Raw genomic sequence first — 16,767 nt, forward strand, 5'->3', positions numbered from 1 at the left:
TGACGGAATGCTTCTCAACTGAGATGCACAAGAACTTCATTAATGCTGTTTCAGAGGCTCACTTTGTGCTCCCTTCTGCAGAACAAACACCAGACTAGGGAAAGAATCTGCAACGACACAGACTGTGAAACTACCGACATCTATGAATTCACGCCTTTCCTCATTGACATAAACTTGTAGTCCAAGGATCATTCTCTTAACTGAGTGGTGACAATAGAAACATTTCTGTGCATTAAAGAAAACAAAAATTTTTTTGTAGAGTTGAGGGATAGATTTCAAACCAAAACACTATGCAAGAGAAAATCAATTTTAAAAATTGGTTCTGTTTTATATGGCTATTTTTTTAGACTCTAACAGTAACCTATTTTTTTTAAAGTGACAGGTTGCATATCCTCCCCTCCAATTCTATCTCTGTAAAAATGGCACCCGTGACCTCACTGTCTCAAAACAAATGGGCGTGTGAGGGGCAATCCTAGTCTCTACTGTTCTTTGCTGTTTTCCTTGAAGAGGCAAACACCAAGTAACCACAACAAAACGATCACTCTGGAGCACCGTCTACATGGAGACGGGGAATGGCAACAGCTCTGTGCATCCTTCAGTGAAACACCTGGAGACACTCTGGCTTGGAGGATGGGAAGTTGGAATCGCTTACCCGACTCATTCCTGGACTCTCATCCCTGCAAACGGCCACACTCTGAGATGTTAAAGCTGTCAACTTTCCTTTGTAAATGTTTCTCCCCAGGAAGACATTATTTCACCCACCACGAAGCCTTCTGGAAGGAGACACATTCGTCCCAAGCAGCAGAAGCGGTAAGGTTTGCAGAAAAAAACAATTGGATATGCCTCCAAGAATACTTAACTTCTTTCTCATTTATCTACAGTTATTTTTAAAATCATACAGCCTATTAAATTAGTTTCAGTGCCTGTCTCTGCCAAAATAATGCAACTTCAGTAGACAACAAACAAACCCCAAAACAAAAAAAGTCTGAATGGCTTACCTTTGATATGCCTGAGGAGAGGCGGGAGGTGTATTGAACACATTCGAGTGTGGGTGATAAGGTGTCTTTTTCAAAGCCTGAATTAGATTTTGTCTATACTCTGGGTCTATGCACCACAATGACCCTTTCCCGATACTCTGCAAAGAACGATAAAATACAAAAGTGATTAATATAGAGACAGTACCTACTGTGCAGTTAAGTAGATGCATAACTCTCATCATAGTTACTTATTCTGAAAAGCCTCTCACTTCTTTGTTAACTGTCTGCCAGCCTTAACTACTGTACTATTGTCCTCTGACAACAGGACACCAGGCAATGCGCTTCTGTGTATTCACATTAAGTTTAACAAAATGAATATGTTATTTCCAGGTGATGTTGCTACAATAATATTGTAATTTTCACACCCTACTGACCAAAACCCTCAGTTCCCTTATTATTTTTCAGTGTCAACTTTGAAAAACATAGGTATTCCCTTTAAAAAGTGAGTTTTAAATTTGTCAGGTATCAAGGGTTGAGAGAAAAAGAGGGCAGAGACACCCTCAAAACTCTGTCTCTGCTTTAAAAATTCGAGGGTTATGCTTTCAAACCATATTACATCGGTGCCACTTTACAAAAACAGAAAAGTAATCCACTTGTTTTTTCCTGCTTAACAAAAGAATGACATGTAAGCTTCAAATGGAATTCTGTAATGACCTTCCCCAAGAAACAAAAGAACTCAGGCAGCAGTGGTAAACCTTAGCCAGAATCCAGTACTTATTTTTTGATATCCTCCATTCTGGATTTTGCTCCAGACCTGAATCTTCAGAAGTCAGAAACTTTAAAATACAAATTTTATCAAACTGGTTCCATGGAAAGAGGGAGACTTGCTCGGAGGGCCACTTTCAGTTGGACGCTTTCGTTCTGGGCACGCAGCATTTTATAAAACAAATTGTAAGACATGCCTCTGAGGCCTGCTGGATCTGGCAGCAGGCTGATGGGCAGTCAGTTCTGACTGATCGCTTTCAAGTGACCGAATGTACCCAAGCTGTTTGATAAGGTCATTTGTAAACATTTACTGATTTGGAGAGAAAAAAAGTCAAATTATATAAACCCACACCCACCCCATGCTTCCAGCCAGCAACTCTCTAATTTTCACAACTATTATACTACAGGAAGATTTAGAAAGCAAACAAGAAAATCATTTAACTATTATGCGGGGGGCAAAGTCCAAGAAAATCCCTTAGAAGGAGAACTAAAAATAAATTATTCCTAAAATCTTTAAAGTTTTAAAAATTTGTATTTCAGTCATCAGCTTACCAGATAGTTTACTTACAAACTTACTCACAGAACCCCTTAAAATTCTTTACTATCAACACCACCGTGCACTCAGCACAGGGAATTGCTCAAAGCCAAGGTCCGGGGCTGGAGCCTCTGCTCCCCCTCCCCCACTGCTCCCCCCACCCGCCCCCCAAGTGCAGGCCTGACCCCAAACACAGTCCCCGTCAGGCCAACCTGCCTGGGCTAAACACCAAAGCTCCCAGTTTAACCACCCGGATGTTTAAAGAAATGAAAGATTTCAACTTTGGAAAATTCAACGTCCTTACGTGGTCTTTCCTTCCATGCGTACACTTTCAAGCCCGGAAGGGGGACTAATGACACTTTCCGGGTAAAGCAGGCAGGCCACCAATGGTCAGCCCTGGACCTTCCATTCTGTCCTTTGGAGAAAAGCTGTGCAGCACACTTTTTAGAAGAAAGCAAAAGCCAAGATGCTGAGAGGCGTGGGGGAAGACCAGTAACTACCAAATCTGGATAACGTAAGGCAAACCGCAAAAGCCAGTCATCTCCTCGGCAGCAGGGGTCCTGGCCTGAGTCTATCAAAGGCTCCCTGTCGAGCCCTGTGCCAGGGGGACTCTCCTTCTAACCCCCTTGAAGACGAGGCTCCCAACTAGCTAGTTGGAGGGCCAGGGCCCACGTGCAACCCAAACGTTTCTGCAATGAGATTACCCTGGTTCTGGGAACCACACGGGGCTGCTGTTTCCATCAAGGTGGCTTTCAGGGTGGGGCCGTTTAATCTTACAGGGAATAAAAATATGACAAACAAATGAAGGGAGATAACAATAAGCCAAGAAGGCGGTTTCCCCTAATCCTTAGCATCTTGTTTATTATACTACACTATTTACCAGAAGAAAAAGGGGAAGACCCCGCAGGATTGGGGTGCGGCGAGGATCACAAGGTAAGTGATCCAGGTACAAGAGGCAGGCCTACCTATAGTAAGAACGGGACTTCTAAAGCCAGACAGATGTTTCCTGTGTGGCCTTGGGCAAGTCAGGGTCCCGTAGAAAGTCCAGGCTTCCTCAGCGGCAAAATAAGGACCCCCTTAGAGACGGGTGTGCGGTCCAGCATGAGAGGAAACACCTAGAACAGTGGAGAACGTACAGGCATCCGATAAATGGCGGAGGGCGGAGGGGATCGCGAACAGCTCCTTTTGGACAGAAGAAAGAAGGCAAAGCTGGCTGGACCATGCTTTCCATATCTGATTTTCCCATCATGAAAGAATCACCAAATTCCAACAGAGGCAGTGGGTGGGGCCTCCAGCAAGCGGACCTCCCACGTGAGGACTAAGTATTAATCTACTGGAGTGCCACTGGTCCCGGCTCAGCAAGGGCGCTCTGGAGAGCTTTCCTACTTTCTAAGACGCCCCACTTTATTTCCACCCCACCCCCCCATCACCCTTCTATGAACCCCTCACTCCATGTTACTTCTCCCTTGCTCAGGAAGCCAATTCTGACTTGCCTACTAGAAGTGTTCCTTTGCCCGGGTCTTCGCAAAATGATCACCAAGCTAAGGTTTAATTCCAAACTTGGTCAGCACACGCTCACAGTATCTGTTCACTGCAGGCATGTGCCTGAGCTTGGGATCATCACGGTTCCCACCTTGATCAGTTCTGCATTTTACAGTGAACGTGGTCTGGAACTGTGATAGATTTTCACAGACCAAACACTAACTTCAGTATCTCACACTCAGAATTTCCAGAGAAAAAAATAAGCCAAAAAAGCATCTTCAGGACACACCTATGGGGACACTGTAGATCCCTCAAATCCCTCCAATGATTTTCCAGTGGAGAGCTCTAGGCAGAGCTTGGAAGGAGCATGAAAGAGGCTGGCACCGCATCTTATTTGCAAGCATTCTCCTTGGTCTCATGCAACAGTTCAGAATAGTAAAAAGGTTGACTTGAAAACTTTTAAAATGGAACTATGCAGAGTAGAGAATGCTCAAGTTTATTCGGCCAGGAAAAATTACATGTAACGCCCATAACAGGGGAGAAAAGGGTGTAATTTGATTAGCGTCGTGTAATAAGTTTGAGGGTCAGAGCTTTTCGAATTATCTGCATCTCATCTAAAGAATATGGATTTCTTTTTTTTAACCATAATAACTGTGAGGATCATGCACCATTAAACGTTAGGGAATTCAAACTAATAAGGGAAGAAAGATTTCTATTCATAGACACATTTTCATCTTTGAAAAATATTTATATATATTTATATACGTAAAATATTTTTATAAAATATATAAATATACATATTTTCTATATTTATAAATATATAATATATAAAATGCATATTTATAAATATGTTTTTATATATTTTATATTTATAAATATATATATTTAAGACAAAAACATGTCTGTGAAGGAAGGGAGAGGCGAAGGAAGATCTTTCTTACATGAACACGGGCGCGTGCGCACACACACACAGAGTTTGAGAAAACTAATGTGAAAAGGAAAAAGGAGTAAAAACATACGGATGAAGCCAAGTTGTTGTTGTTGTTTTAATTTAAAAGCACCTGGGGAATAATAGACAATTCCTTGTTAGCAATAAAAACATCAGTACATAGCAGGAAAAAGAGACCAGGAGAACCTATATTGTAGGAAGAACTGATTAGTGAGACGGGTTTTAAAGAAAGAGAGAGATAAGAATAACAACTAAATTAAATCTTAAATCTAACTTCTAAGTATAACTTGCTTTTCCCTGAGAGGTCTGGATCCAGGGGCATCCCTGGCAGCCCATGAATTTCTCCCTGTTCCCGGAGCTCTGCAGACCCGCACGGCAGCACTGGTCAGTCTGCCGAACATCGGGCCTTTACTGCGGGTCTCTTTACTAGGTTGTCCCTGAGGATAAACCGTATTTTAAAACATTGTTTACAGAATGTGGGCCATGATACATTAATGGGGCATGCAGTCAATGTAATGGGTCACAACCAGCACTGCCTTCATGGAACAGACTAGAACCAAATAGAACAGCTTAGAAAGCATCTGTACTAAAGTAATATTTTGTGAAATGTGTGTGTGAGTACACCTGCGTGTTGGCGTACAGTGGATCACAAAGTAACATACACTTCTTACTGGGGATCTGGGTCCAAAAAGGGTGGTAAACACTGTTCTAGAGCAATGGTTTCCATTTTCTTCCTTCTCGTCACTTCTGAGGGATAAAGCCCTTTCCCAGCTGTAAGGGAGGACTCCCTCAGTGTGACCCCCAATTCGCAGGGGAGGGACCATGCTTGGGGATGGGGGTTAATGAGGCAGGACCCCTGGCAAAATGGAGCAGGGAGCTGGATACATGTTTGTGGTGACTCTGAAACAATGCCCCCCCCTTTTTTTTAACTCTTCATTTTGTACTGGAGTATAATGATTAACAATGCTGCGTTAGTTTCAGGTGCACTGCAAAGTGATTCAGTTCTACATATACATGTATCTATTCTTTTTCAAATTCTTTTAGGTTGTTACATAATATTGAGCAGAGTTCCCTGTGCCTACACTAGGTCCTTGTTTGTTATCCATTTTAAATATAGCAGTGTGTACACGTCAGTTCCAAACAATCCCTTTTGATGTTTCTGATATGCCATTTCCACGGATGTTTCCAACACCACCCACCCTCTTCCATTCCCTCACCCATATGGTACCCACTGCATGCCAGGCACCATGGGGGTACATTAGTGAATACAAAACAATACAATAAGGCAACTGCTCTCTTGAAGCTTGGATTCTGGAGGGGGAAGAAGACGGTAAGTCAGTCAAGAAATAAATAAGCAAGATCATGACAGACTGTACTGCCTGCTGTGAAGGAAATAAAGAGAGTGGTGAGTTGGAAGACAGGAACTTGCTGCTGTGTGAAAAATAAAAGGGTTGGGAGCGGAAGAGGACCTGCCAGGATCTGTGAAGAGCTGATGCCACAGCCCAGGCCCGAAGTGACCAGGTGGCAGCAGTGACGTAGAAGGGAGGGCAGCTTCGCGATGTAATCTGGAGAAGCAATGGGACCTGGCGATGGATTAGAAGTGGCAGGTAAAGAAAAGAGAAGAATAATGGTTTGATTTGAGTAACTAGGTCAAAGATAGGGAGGCGGGGGGAAATCCAGTGCTCAGGTGAACATACAACCTTTGAGTCTTTGTATTAAGAGCTACTGATTAAGGTACTTGAAGGAACTTGCTGGACATATGCCACTCCCTTCCCTCTGCTGTCCCCTCACTGACCCCAAACTTTGTAGCAAAAGCTTAGAAACACAGAAAGGTAGATCTGAGGTGGTCTGGCTTTAGAGGTTTAACTGATTCTTCCACAGCAGGCACTGGTAAACATTTTCTTAAAGGATCAGAGTAAATATTTTCGTCTTTGTTGGGAATTCCCTGGCGGTCCAGTGGTTAGGAGTTGGCACTTCCACAGCAGGGGGCACGGGTTCAATTCCTGGTCAGGGAACTAAGATCCCACAAGCCACAGGACGCAGCCAAAAAAAAAAATTTTTTTTTAGTCTTTGTAGGCTACACGGTCCCTGTTGCAACTATTCACCTCTGCCATTGCAGAACAAAAGCAACCACAGATGTAAATGAACAGACACGGCTGTGCTTCCATGATATTTTATTTACAAAAACACAGGCCACCGTTGGCTGGTCCCTCTCTACAGCTTCTGCACTTGAACCCAGGGTTCAGACTCAGAGCTCCTGTAGTTTGGGAACCTAAAACCAGGTAAGGGGAGTCTTCAGGCGCTAAGAGAGTTGGGCTGGGTCCTGTGGGATTGGGGAGGGGATGCCAATGATGATCTAAGTCAAATGCTCCAAGGCAGGAAAGGGGCCCATCTGCGGGGATGCGGGAGGGAAGAGGTACGGACACTCACTGGAGTAAGTATGCCCATCGGTGATGAGTACACGTATTAGTATTTGTTGATCTGCACCTAACACCACTGCTTCTGAAAGTCAATGTGTAGGTCCAGTTCACCTTCCCTCTCTGGGTCTCAGTTTCTCATCTATAAATTAGGTGGCCAGACTAAATCATCCCACGAGCTCCTAACTCTATGCTTTGAGAATGTGTTACTTACTACAGATTACTTAGTATACACGTACCTTCAATTCCCCATCTCCTTCCTAGCTTCCCAACACTGCCATTTTTCTGTTCTGGGCGCTTTGGGCAAGTTACTTAACTCCTCTGAGCTTCAACTTCCTCATCTATAAAATGGGAGTGATATAATAATACCTGATTCACAGGACTGTTGCAAGGATTAAATGAGATAATCCTACGCGTGGCACATAATAAAAGCTCCACAAACATTGCTCTGCTGATCATGATGGTAAAATATTAAATAGCCAGCTTTCCTTGACATCAAGCTCCAAAACATGAAGGCCCTGCCCTGTGAGGGGGAATACTTGCCAAATTGTGAAATAATGCAAATTTCATCTTAAAAAAAAAAAAAAATCACGCATGGCTATTTGTTTTCCACTGTCTGATGGTACTTTCCTTGGTCCGAAGGAAGCATTTTATACCAGACGTACTAAGGTAGAAATGAAAGGATCAAAACAGAACAAAGCAAAGATGTGGGCACTGGAGTGATGCCAGGAGGGATACGAGACTCTGAGGACGCGCCTCGCTTTCAGTCGCTTCTTTGTGCATCGAGGCCCCTGGGTGCCAGGACCCCGTGGCAACCCAGTACTTCCCAAGGGAGGTCCCTACCCTTCAGACCTTAAACCTGCCCCCTCCTGAGTGGAGAGGCCCTACCCTCCACGCTGCCCTGGTGCAGGGTAGGGAGACAGCTGACTTAGGGAATAACGCTGTTGTGCCTCATTTTGAAGCAGGCCATTTAACAACACCTGTAACCATGATGCAAGGCAGGGTCCATTTTTTAGGGTGCAGAACCTCCAGAGGAAGACAAACAATACACAACTATAAAGGACTGCACAAGCCGGCCAGTGCAGTGTAGGTTGGCAGAGGAGGGAAAGGATGAGTCCTGAGGGGGAGAAAGGTGCTGAAACCTCGCACTTGTGCACATACACACACACAAGCACACAACACACACACACACACACATATTCTGTCAGGCCAGCTCCTCCTACGGACCCACCCAATGCCCACGCCCCCTCCAGCTACCCCCCTACCCCAGGCTGCCCCCGCTAGAAACTGCAGCCCCTTGGAGACCGTGCTCTCCCCATCCCTCCTCTTACTTTCCCATCAAAGCCCCAGGACAGAGTCTGGCTTTCTGAGGTTCATGCCCCTGGGACTGTCAACAGTGACAGGCAGTGGGTGAGAGGCAAACACTCCTCACTGACTCTGACCAGTGAGGGGGCAAGAGGCAATGCCAGGGCTTCCCAGGGAGAATTCCAGAATGCAACCCCGCACATGGCTCCCAAGCAACAAAGGGATCCGCCTGTGTGGATCTTGTCTACACCACTACCCTACTGTGGTGTTACCAGGAATAAACCTCTTGTCCTCTCTGACTGCCAGTTTCTTCACCTACATACTAGAGGTAAAACAGGCTTCTCCCAGTCTTGTTGGGCTTAAAGGTGATAACATATAGAATGCGCCTAACACCATACCCAGCGTGAAAAAGACACTCAATTTAATTCTACTTCCTGTCAAAGGAAGTCACAGGAGAAGTTGGGTGACACTGGAAAAAACAAATAAAACAGAGAAAAGTTATTCTAACAAGTGCCAGTAACGTTATACCACAACAAGATGCTTAGCAAGTGAGTGATTCCTAAAGGCCCTTTTTGTCCTAAAATTCTATAATTTATAATCTAAAAACATCAAGGGGGATTTTTAAATTTTAAAACTGTTAAGAAAAGGATCTGGGGAATTCCCTCACGGTCCAGTGGTTAGGAATCCACGCTTCCAATGCAGGGGGCATGTGTTCGATCCCTGGTTAGGGAACTAAGATCCCGCAAGTGAGTACAGCCAAAAAAAAAGAAAAAAGAAAGTAAAGAAAAGAAAAGGATCTGAAAAATTAGCCAAATACATGAAACAGAGGAGAGAGGGAAAAAGAACAAAACTGATCACAAATAATCTTTTTCTAGATATATCATAACAAAATAGACAACTACTCCAGAAGAAAGATATTTTTAAAAAGATATCACATCAGACACTTGGATTTCCCAAACTGCAGTGTTTTAAATGTCCCACTTTGCTTTCTAAATAGTTTTTTTGCTTGTTTGTTTTCCAAAAGCAGAAGGAGGAATGGAAAAGAGAAATTACATACCTGGTCCAGACAGGAATCCCTCTCTCAAGACCCTGGCCTGGTGGGCCTCAGTCTAGCTTCATTCCGGGGAGTGGCCCTGCAGGCGGGGAGGGCAGCCCCACCACCTGGAGGACCAGCCCAGCTTGTGGGCATCGGGAGCTGGACACAGAGCCCTTGAGATTCACAGCCTCTGACTATTTCGAACTCACTAACATTGCATCTTCTGAATATCAGATACACAAATCTCCTCCAATCCCGCAATCACCTTGCTATTATTTTACAGATGTATTCTAAAAGCTAGGAAGATGGAAATCAAGATCAACGTGTCACTTGTACAATATTCAGACACATGAGCTCTATAATGAGGCTTTTCCACAAGCGTGCCTCGGCTGTCTCTGAAAGCCTCCCTCCCTTCACCAAGCATCCATGGAGATGGGGACAAGGGAATGCAGGTGGCACAGGTGGGGAAGGAACTTTTTAGGCACGAGGAAAATGCTTCACCTCCAGTGGAGAAGCTGGACAGATTGTGTGTGTGTTTAATCCGTGCAGGAAAAGTCAATCATTTCCTTGCATTAACACCTAAATAAAACCAAAATAGCCCCAAGATCTGCCTAAAACCAAACTGATCTCTAGGACAAACCTGGCAGGTGAAGCTGGGTCGGGGTGGGAATGGCAGGAGGACACCAGTTGATTGGAGTTTACAACCAATGGCTCTTGCTCTACAGGAATCTCTCCTCTCTCACTCACTCTGATGCTGACCTCCACCCCTCCCATCACTCTAATTTCCACCGGGGGTTCGGAGAGGCCAAAGGGAGGGAAACTGAAGCACATCAACTCATGGAGGCTGGCAAAGCCAGCAAGTGTTTGTTTGGGTTGAAATGAGTTATTTTTGGTACTCTCTAGACTACTGTTTTCCAACTACCACAGGCAGTCAAGAGCTAGTGCACTAACAACAATCAATAATAAAATGACCACCAAAACACCTAAAAGACATTTACTTAAAAATACTGTCAAACTTGGGCTTCCCTGGTGGCGCAGTGGTTGAGAATCTGCCTGCTAATGCAGGGGACACGGGTTCGAGCCCTGGTCTGGGAAGATCCCACATGCCGCGGAGCAACTGGGCCCGTGAGCCACAGCTACTGAGCCTGCACGTCTGGAGCCTGTGCTCCACAACAAGAGAGGCCGCGACAGTGAGAGGCCCGCGCACCACGATGAAGAGTGGCCCCCACTTGCCGCAACTAGAGAAAGCCCTCGCACAGAAACGAAGACCCAACACAAGCAAAAATAAAATAAATAGATAAAATAAAATAAAAATTAAAAAAAAAATACTGTCAAACTCTACACTGGTAAGTTCTAATAAAGAAAAGGGAACACACACACACACACACACACACACACACACAGGCACGCACACATGCACCCTGATACTCCAAGTCAGAAAGTCAAAGAATTGGCATCTTTAAAATCACTGCTTTTATCCAACTAAATCTTGGGATTCTCCCAATTAGTTTCACCAATCTGTCCTTTGGGGCCCTTTAGCAAATAAGAGTCAACTATTCTTCCCTTTCTGAAACCTCACAGTATTAGCCTAGGCAAGCTGAGAAGAAATACAGACACAGAGAAGTTTACAAAAACTTCATACACTCCCCAAACACACAGGAAATATAAAAAGCTGGTGGTTTTATATACTTGTAATACCAGCCGTGCTACGCCACTTCAAAGAGTGAAATTACTACTCAAATGAAATCAAGATATTGTGGCATCAAACAGTTCTCTCTCTCTCTCTCTCTCTCATACACATACACAGAGGATATATGGATAGATAAATAAATTCTACATGACCACTTAACTGCTAATAACTTTATTACAGAAACAAGGATGAGCAAATTTACAAGGTTTTATTTGTCACCGGATATAAAACAGGTTATATATAAATACATAAAACAGGACGGTACGTGATAAAGTTGTTTGGAATGTGGATATATTCCGTTTTAAAATTTATAAATAACAGTTGTTTGCATCACATCTACAACCTTAAAGTTAAAACTGCATAAGCAAATTGCAAAGAGGCTACATGGGAGAATAAAAGACGTATATTAACTTGTCTTTTTCAGGCCTTTTTTTTTCCAATTTAAAAAGCAAACTGACTTAAAGCTAGAAGGTAGGAGGGGAGGTAAAACTCACCGTTCGATACATTGACAGAAATAAGAACTCAGTTATTTTAAAAGTTCAAGACCCAGGAAAGGATTTTTATAAACACACTATGGAGAGGTGAGAAGATGACAGCCAGCTCCAGCTCTGGACCGAACTTACACTCCTTCTGGTACCTCTACTTTTTAAAAAGTGATTCAAACGCGGCAAATGAGAATTACCGCAATAACGTTTTATGGAGGGTGACAAAGGCCCACGTGGGTCTGACAGAGACACCCGTGGTTGGATTACAACTGGCCCACTAGTGCCACTTTATCTTCTGGTTGTCCATAGTTACTCATCTATTTTTAAATGTTCCAATATGATCTTATCTAATTGGCACATATAATTTGATCACCTTATTTCCATAACTAAGAGTTGTTAAATGTGCCTGGCCAGGTAAGAGTTACAGTTACAGGCTGTGTGTCTACTGGGCTGGAGCTTAACGATTACGGCCTTTTATTTTTTTTTAAATAATCATAAAGACCCTCTCAGTAGAACACGCACGCTGGGTTGGTGGTTGGTTGGTTGGTTGGTTTTTTAAAGAGTAGACCACTGGCCATGGGACCAATGAGTCACCCACTCTCCCTGATGGTCCGTCCCCATGGGGTCTTTGCTGGCAGTTCCTAGGCTGGGAATCCAGCTTCTCGCCACAGTATTTTGCTATAAGCAACTCGGCCCGCTTTGAGGGAGAAATTACCTTTACAGTGCCTCTAATTTCTAGCACAAGCATCCCAACAGCAAAGGAGACACTTTCAACAAATGGTATCCGAGCACAGCCTGGGCCCCCGATGTTGTAGCGTCCGCTACAAAGATACATCTGAAACCATCACTGACCCAGGTGGGGGAAGCAATAATGATCAAAGGACCCTGTAAGATTCCTTTGATATTACTGGGGGTGCTAGTCAGACAGAATCCACGGGGCCCTGGGAGCAAAGGGAGTGGCCGAATTCTCTGCGGGACAGGGAGAGGGTGTCCAGGACAATTGCAGGTAAGAGGTGGCTGGTCCAGAACGCCAAAGGGACACATGCCTGATAGAGCGCTAGGCAGAGAGGGGAGGGGAGACAGAGTCAGAGGATGATCTGATCCTGCGACTAATGATGAAGAAAAATATAAGTGAACAGAGCCCCCCAAAAAGACTCGCCGACCTGGACCCTAGGAACCACATGAAAACCTTGGTGAGGCCTGAGCTTCCTGGTGTCTAAACGTCCTCTCTTGGCCTCACACTGAGTCTCCCTGAGGCCCATTTCTGAGTACGACTGACCCTTGAACAATGCAGGGGTTGGGGGGGGCACGGACCCCCAGGTCCCCACGCACAGTCAAAAAATCTTTGTATAACTCTTGACTCCCCCAAAACTCAACTACTAAGAGCCTACTGTTGACCAGAAGCCTTACCAATAACATACACAATTAACACATATTTTGTATGTTTCTTCATTTTTTTCGATATCCCTAGGCTACACAGTTCACCTGCAAGTTTTTTCAAATGGTCACAAATGTCCAAAATTTTTTCCAGTATATTTACTGAAAAAAACCTGCACAAAAGTAGACTCGAGCAGTTCAAACCCCTGTTGTTCAAGGGTCAACTGTATTTAAAAAGCAAATTACTACCTTTACCTCATCATCATATCATCCTCACAAACTGTGTTCCTGGGAGGTCCTGCAAAAGGGCAGATACCTCAGTATCTGCATGTCTCTCCCACAAACTGCTGATTTTGGTGATAATGTGATATGTGTCACCCGGAAAGGCCAGTGTCAAAACTGAGCACTGGTCACTCTGGGGATTCACCTGGGCCACAAGCACAGTGACCTAGAAGATTCATACAGGGCCACAGAAGCAACCTGGGACAGCACACCTGCTTCTGGACGCTTCTCAGCTCACCTGAGAACTCACTGCAACCTGAGGGGCAGAACACAGAGAACAGCCCTCTAGAGAGTCAACCAGAGGCTCATGAGTGTACCTAATAACTGACAATTACACAAGGCGACCTGATAGCCAAGCACAGGACCTTCGGAGAAAGTCTGCCAAGGGTTCTGAGTTACCTGATTACAATGCCTGGGCGGGGATGGGTATCTCTGGCTTACTACAGAGCGCGTTTCATCTCACGGTGTAAAAGTCCTCTCTGACCACCGTTTCCTCAGTCCTGAACTGGATCTCAGGAAGGACTCCTGCGGCCGGCATCTGATCCCCCCACGTGGGAGGGGAGAAACAGGGACGCTAGGTGCGTTGCCCAGGGACACCCGGGGATCCCTACTAACTGCACTCAGACCATGCCACAATGATTAATTAAGGTTTCCCAAAACAGCCAGCCCTTGATTATCCATGGAAATTTTATACACAAAGAAATTTTAACTCACTCAGGATCTTGCTGAGTCACCTGGCCTAAATGTCAGACCAACTCGGAACTCAGGCTACACACACGTGAGTAGCGGTGGTAGTAACGGCAATGACCGTGAACACTGACCAAGAACTGACCATGTGCCAGGCACCAACCTAGCATTTCATGTGCATTATTTCGTTTAATTCGCCCAACAAACCTAGAAGGTGGGTAGTAGGATGGCCCTACCGATAAGGAAGTTAAGGTTCAAACAAGTTAACTAACTTGCCTAAGTTTGACTCAGGAACCCGTGCCTGTCGGGTGGTGGTGCAGGAACTTATTTTGGTGGTGCAGGAACTCGTGCATGCACCACCAAAATAAGAGTCCTGTGACCAACATTAGTAGGTAGGTAACCAGATGCAAGAAAACCTATCACACATTTCCGAGTCAAATCACGAATAATTTGGGGATGATCTACTGTACGAAGTGATGTACATCCTTAAATGGGAGTGTGCGTACAAATGCTTTCTGATACACATACACTCATTCACACACACATTTTCTTTAATCATTCATGTCAGATGAAAAACAGTCCAAAAGTTACTATTGTTATTATGATGACTTTATATTTGCATTGCTGGCACATGACCCTCTGCAGACAAAACATCACCTTTCTGTTTGTAAAGCAAATTTCGAAGGGCAATCAAATATCTCAGGTGGCCCTAAACAACTCGATGAAGGAATCTGAGAAGCTTCAGGTTGTTTATAGCCAAGAAAAACAGGCTCCGAAAAAGATAGGGGCTTCCCTAGATCCTAATCAGCAAGAAGCAGAGCCAGCACAGTCTTCTGAGTTGCCCCCATCTTTCCACCAAATCATGTTGCTTCCATGAGAAAATCCAGCCTCCTAGAAGTGTTTTCAAATCTTTAGCATTCAGAGGGTTCCAACAATCTACAGAAAGGGCTGTACCAAGATAAACAGAATCCCACAAACTGGGGCAACTTGTGTATGTTTGTCCCAATGTTTTTTACATCCTCTCCACTCCAGGTGGGACCCACGTCTCTGAATTCACCTGGCAGGAAGGAGATTCTTAAAATCGTGTGCTACTTTAAAGAAATTCTCCAAGGGAATCAGGAGAGAAAGGGCTTTGTTTTGATGGACATGTTCAAAAATGGGTGAGAAAAAGCTAAACTCCAGCATCCTTCTGCTGGAATCATCTACAATGGATTTGTCTGGCAACATAAACACAGCCTTAAATTACACTCAACTGCTGGGGTAAGGTCTATACGGCCTGTGGGGTCCACACACCACAGGGAGGATGTGATTTACATTTCTTATAAGTTATGTCCTTATAAGTACATAATGAGTACTTACAAGTGCATCTATAAGGCATTGTTATCAATCTTTTAAGACAACAGAAAGAAATGTTGTACTTCGGGTGTTTCAACGATGCAGCTGTTCCCCAAAACAAAAACAACAAAAGACAGCATCTATTCCAGCAGCACTTCCTTCCCCCATGTGGCAGCCCTGAGGACAACTTACAGCTTGCAGGAGCTCTTGAATGGAAAGCATGCTCTGAGCATTTAAGCTGTGGTGAGCCTGTGCGGTGGGTCCCAGGAGTCCCAGCTCAGAGGGACTCTCCATATACACAAGAAGAGCTTGTGGGGATGCGTCCTGCTCAAAAGGCCAGCTCTGTCTTCTGCATCCCCAAAGGTAGCCCTGGAGGAAGGGAAGCTCTCCTTTGGGAGAGATCTCCCCGGATTTTGTACCATCCTCCAGTGATGGGAAAGTAAGTATCAAACACTTGAAAACGAAGACTATTACAACTTAGCTGAAAAGAGTTGGGGGTTCTGTTTAGTGTGGTTTGTTGTTGTTTTATTTTTGGCCACACCCGTGGCATGCAGGATCTGAGTTCCCCAACTAGGGATTGAACCCGCACCCCCTGCAGTGGAAGTGCAGAGTCTTAACCACTGGACCGCCAGCTAAGTCCCTGTTTAGGTATTTTAAATTAAGGAAAGATCTTTAGATATTTTTTACAAACCTCCCACTGTGATCCACCCGACCACCGGGAGCCCCATTCCTCTCTGGCCTCTGCCAGGGCTAAGCACACGCATGCACTAGATATTCAGCGCACGTGAGGACCAACGCAAAGGTTCTTAGTCCCCCCCCCCATTCTATATCTTACAAGTGTGCTGGATAGACTCCCTCCGCCCCGCAGGCCACTCTACCCTCCTCTGCTCTGCTCACAACCCTCGGAGGCTGACATGTGTAGACACATGGACAGTCTCCCGGGCCCACTGACCTCCAGTCTGGGTCCTCCAATGGGAGGTACCGGTGAGAGAGGTTAGGGTGGGAGGAGAATGAGGGCAGGGTATTTATACTCCTGGCTCTCTCCAAGAAGTGAGCTGCGTCCCGTGGCCAAAGGCCCTGCCCCTGCTGAGGGTCCACAACCTCAGCCACTTTCTCCCCCAGGTTCCAGTTCTTGCTCCCTTCCTTCGCCCCTGGACCCAGAGGTGAGGAAAGTTCCTCGGTGTAGCCAGCCATCCCCCCTCCTCCGGGGGTAGTGCACCACCCTTGCTGGTTTCTTCTATCCCTGCCCACTGCTGCCAGCTAGTCTTTTATTAAACACTCCTTGGTTACTTCAGCTTGAGTGTGCCATCTGTCTCCTGCCAGGGCAGTGACTGGCAAAAATAAAAACCAAACTGATCACTCTAGAATTTCACTCTTGGAATCTACGTGCCACAATATGTGCATACTAATTCCCTTGCAATTGCTGCAAGTCAGAGAGGAGAGCG

At 45.0% G+C, this 16,767-nt stretch overlaps 1 protein-coding gene across 7 annotated transcripts in view; it reads right to left on the reverse strand.

Moving 5' to 3' along the window:
- Window positions 1-16,767, reverse strand: part of FOXN3 (forkhead box N3) — a 406,284-nt gene that overhangs the window by 184,839 nt on the left and 204,678 nt on the right. For all 7 annotated transcript variants that reach the window (XM_036841332.1, XM_036841331.1, XM_036841326.1 and 4 more), the window contains one exon: window positions 999-1,135. In XM_036841332.1, coding sequence (XP_036697227.1) covers window positions 999-1,135 — 137 coding nt within the window. The remainder of the gene's footprint in view (window positions 1-998; window positions 1,136-16,767) is intronic.

This window comes from Balaenoptera musculus, chromosome 2 (assembly GCF_009873245.2).
Source record: "Balaenoptera musculus isolate JJ_BM4_2016_0621 chromosome 2, mBalMus1.pri.v3, whole genome shotgun sequence".
In the NCBI taxonomy this organism is placed as follows: domain Eukaryota; kingdom Metazoa; phylum Chordata; class Mammalia; order Artiodactyla; family Balaenopteridae; genus Balaenoptera; species Balaenoptera musculus.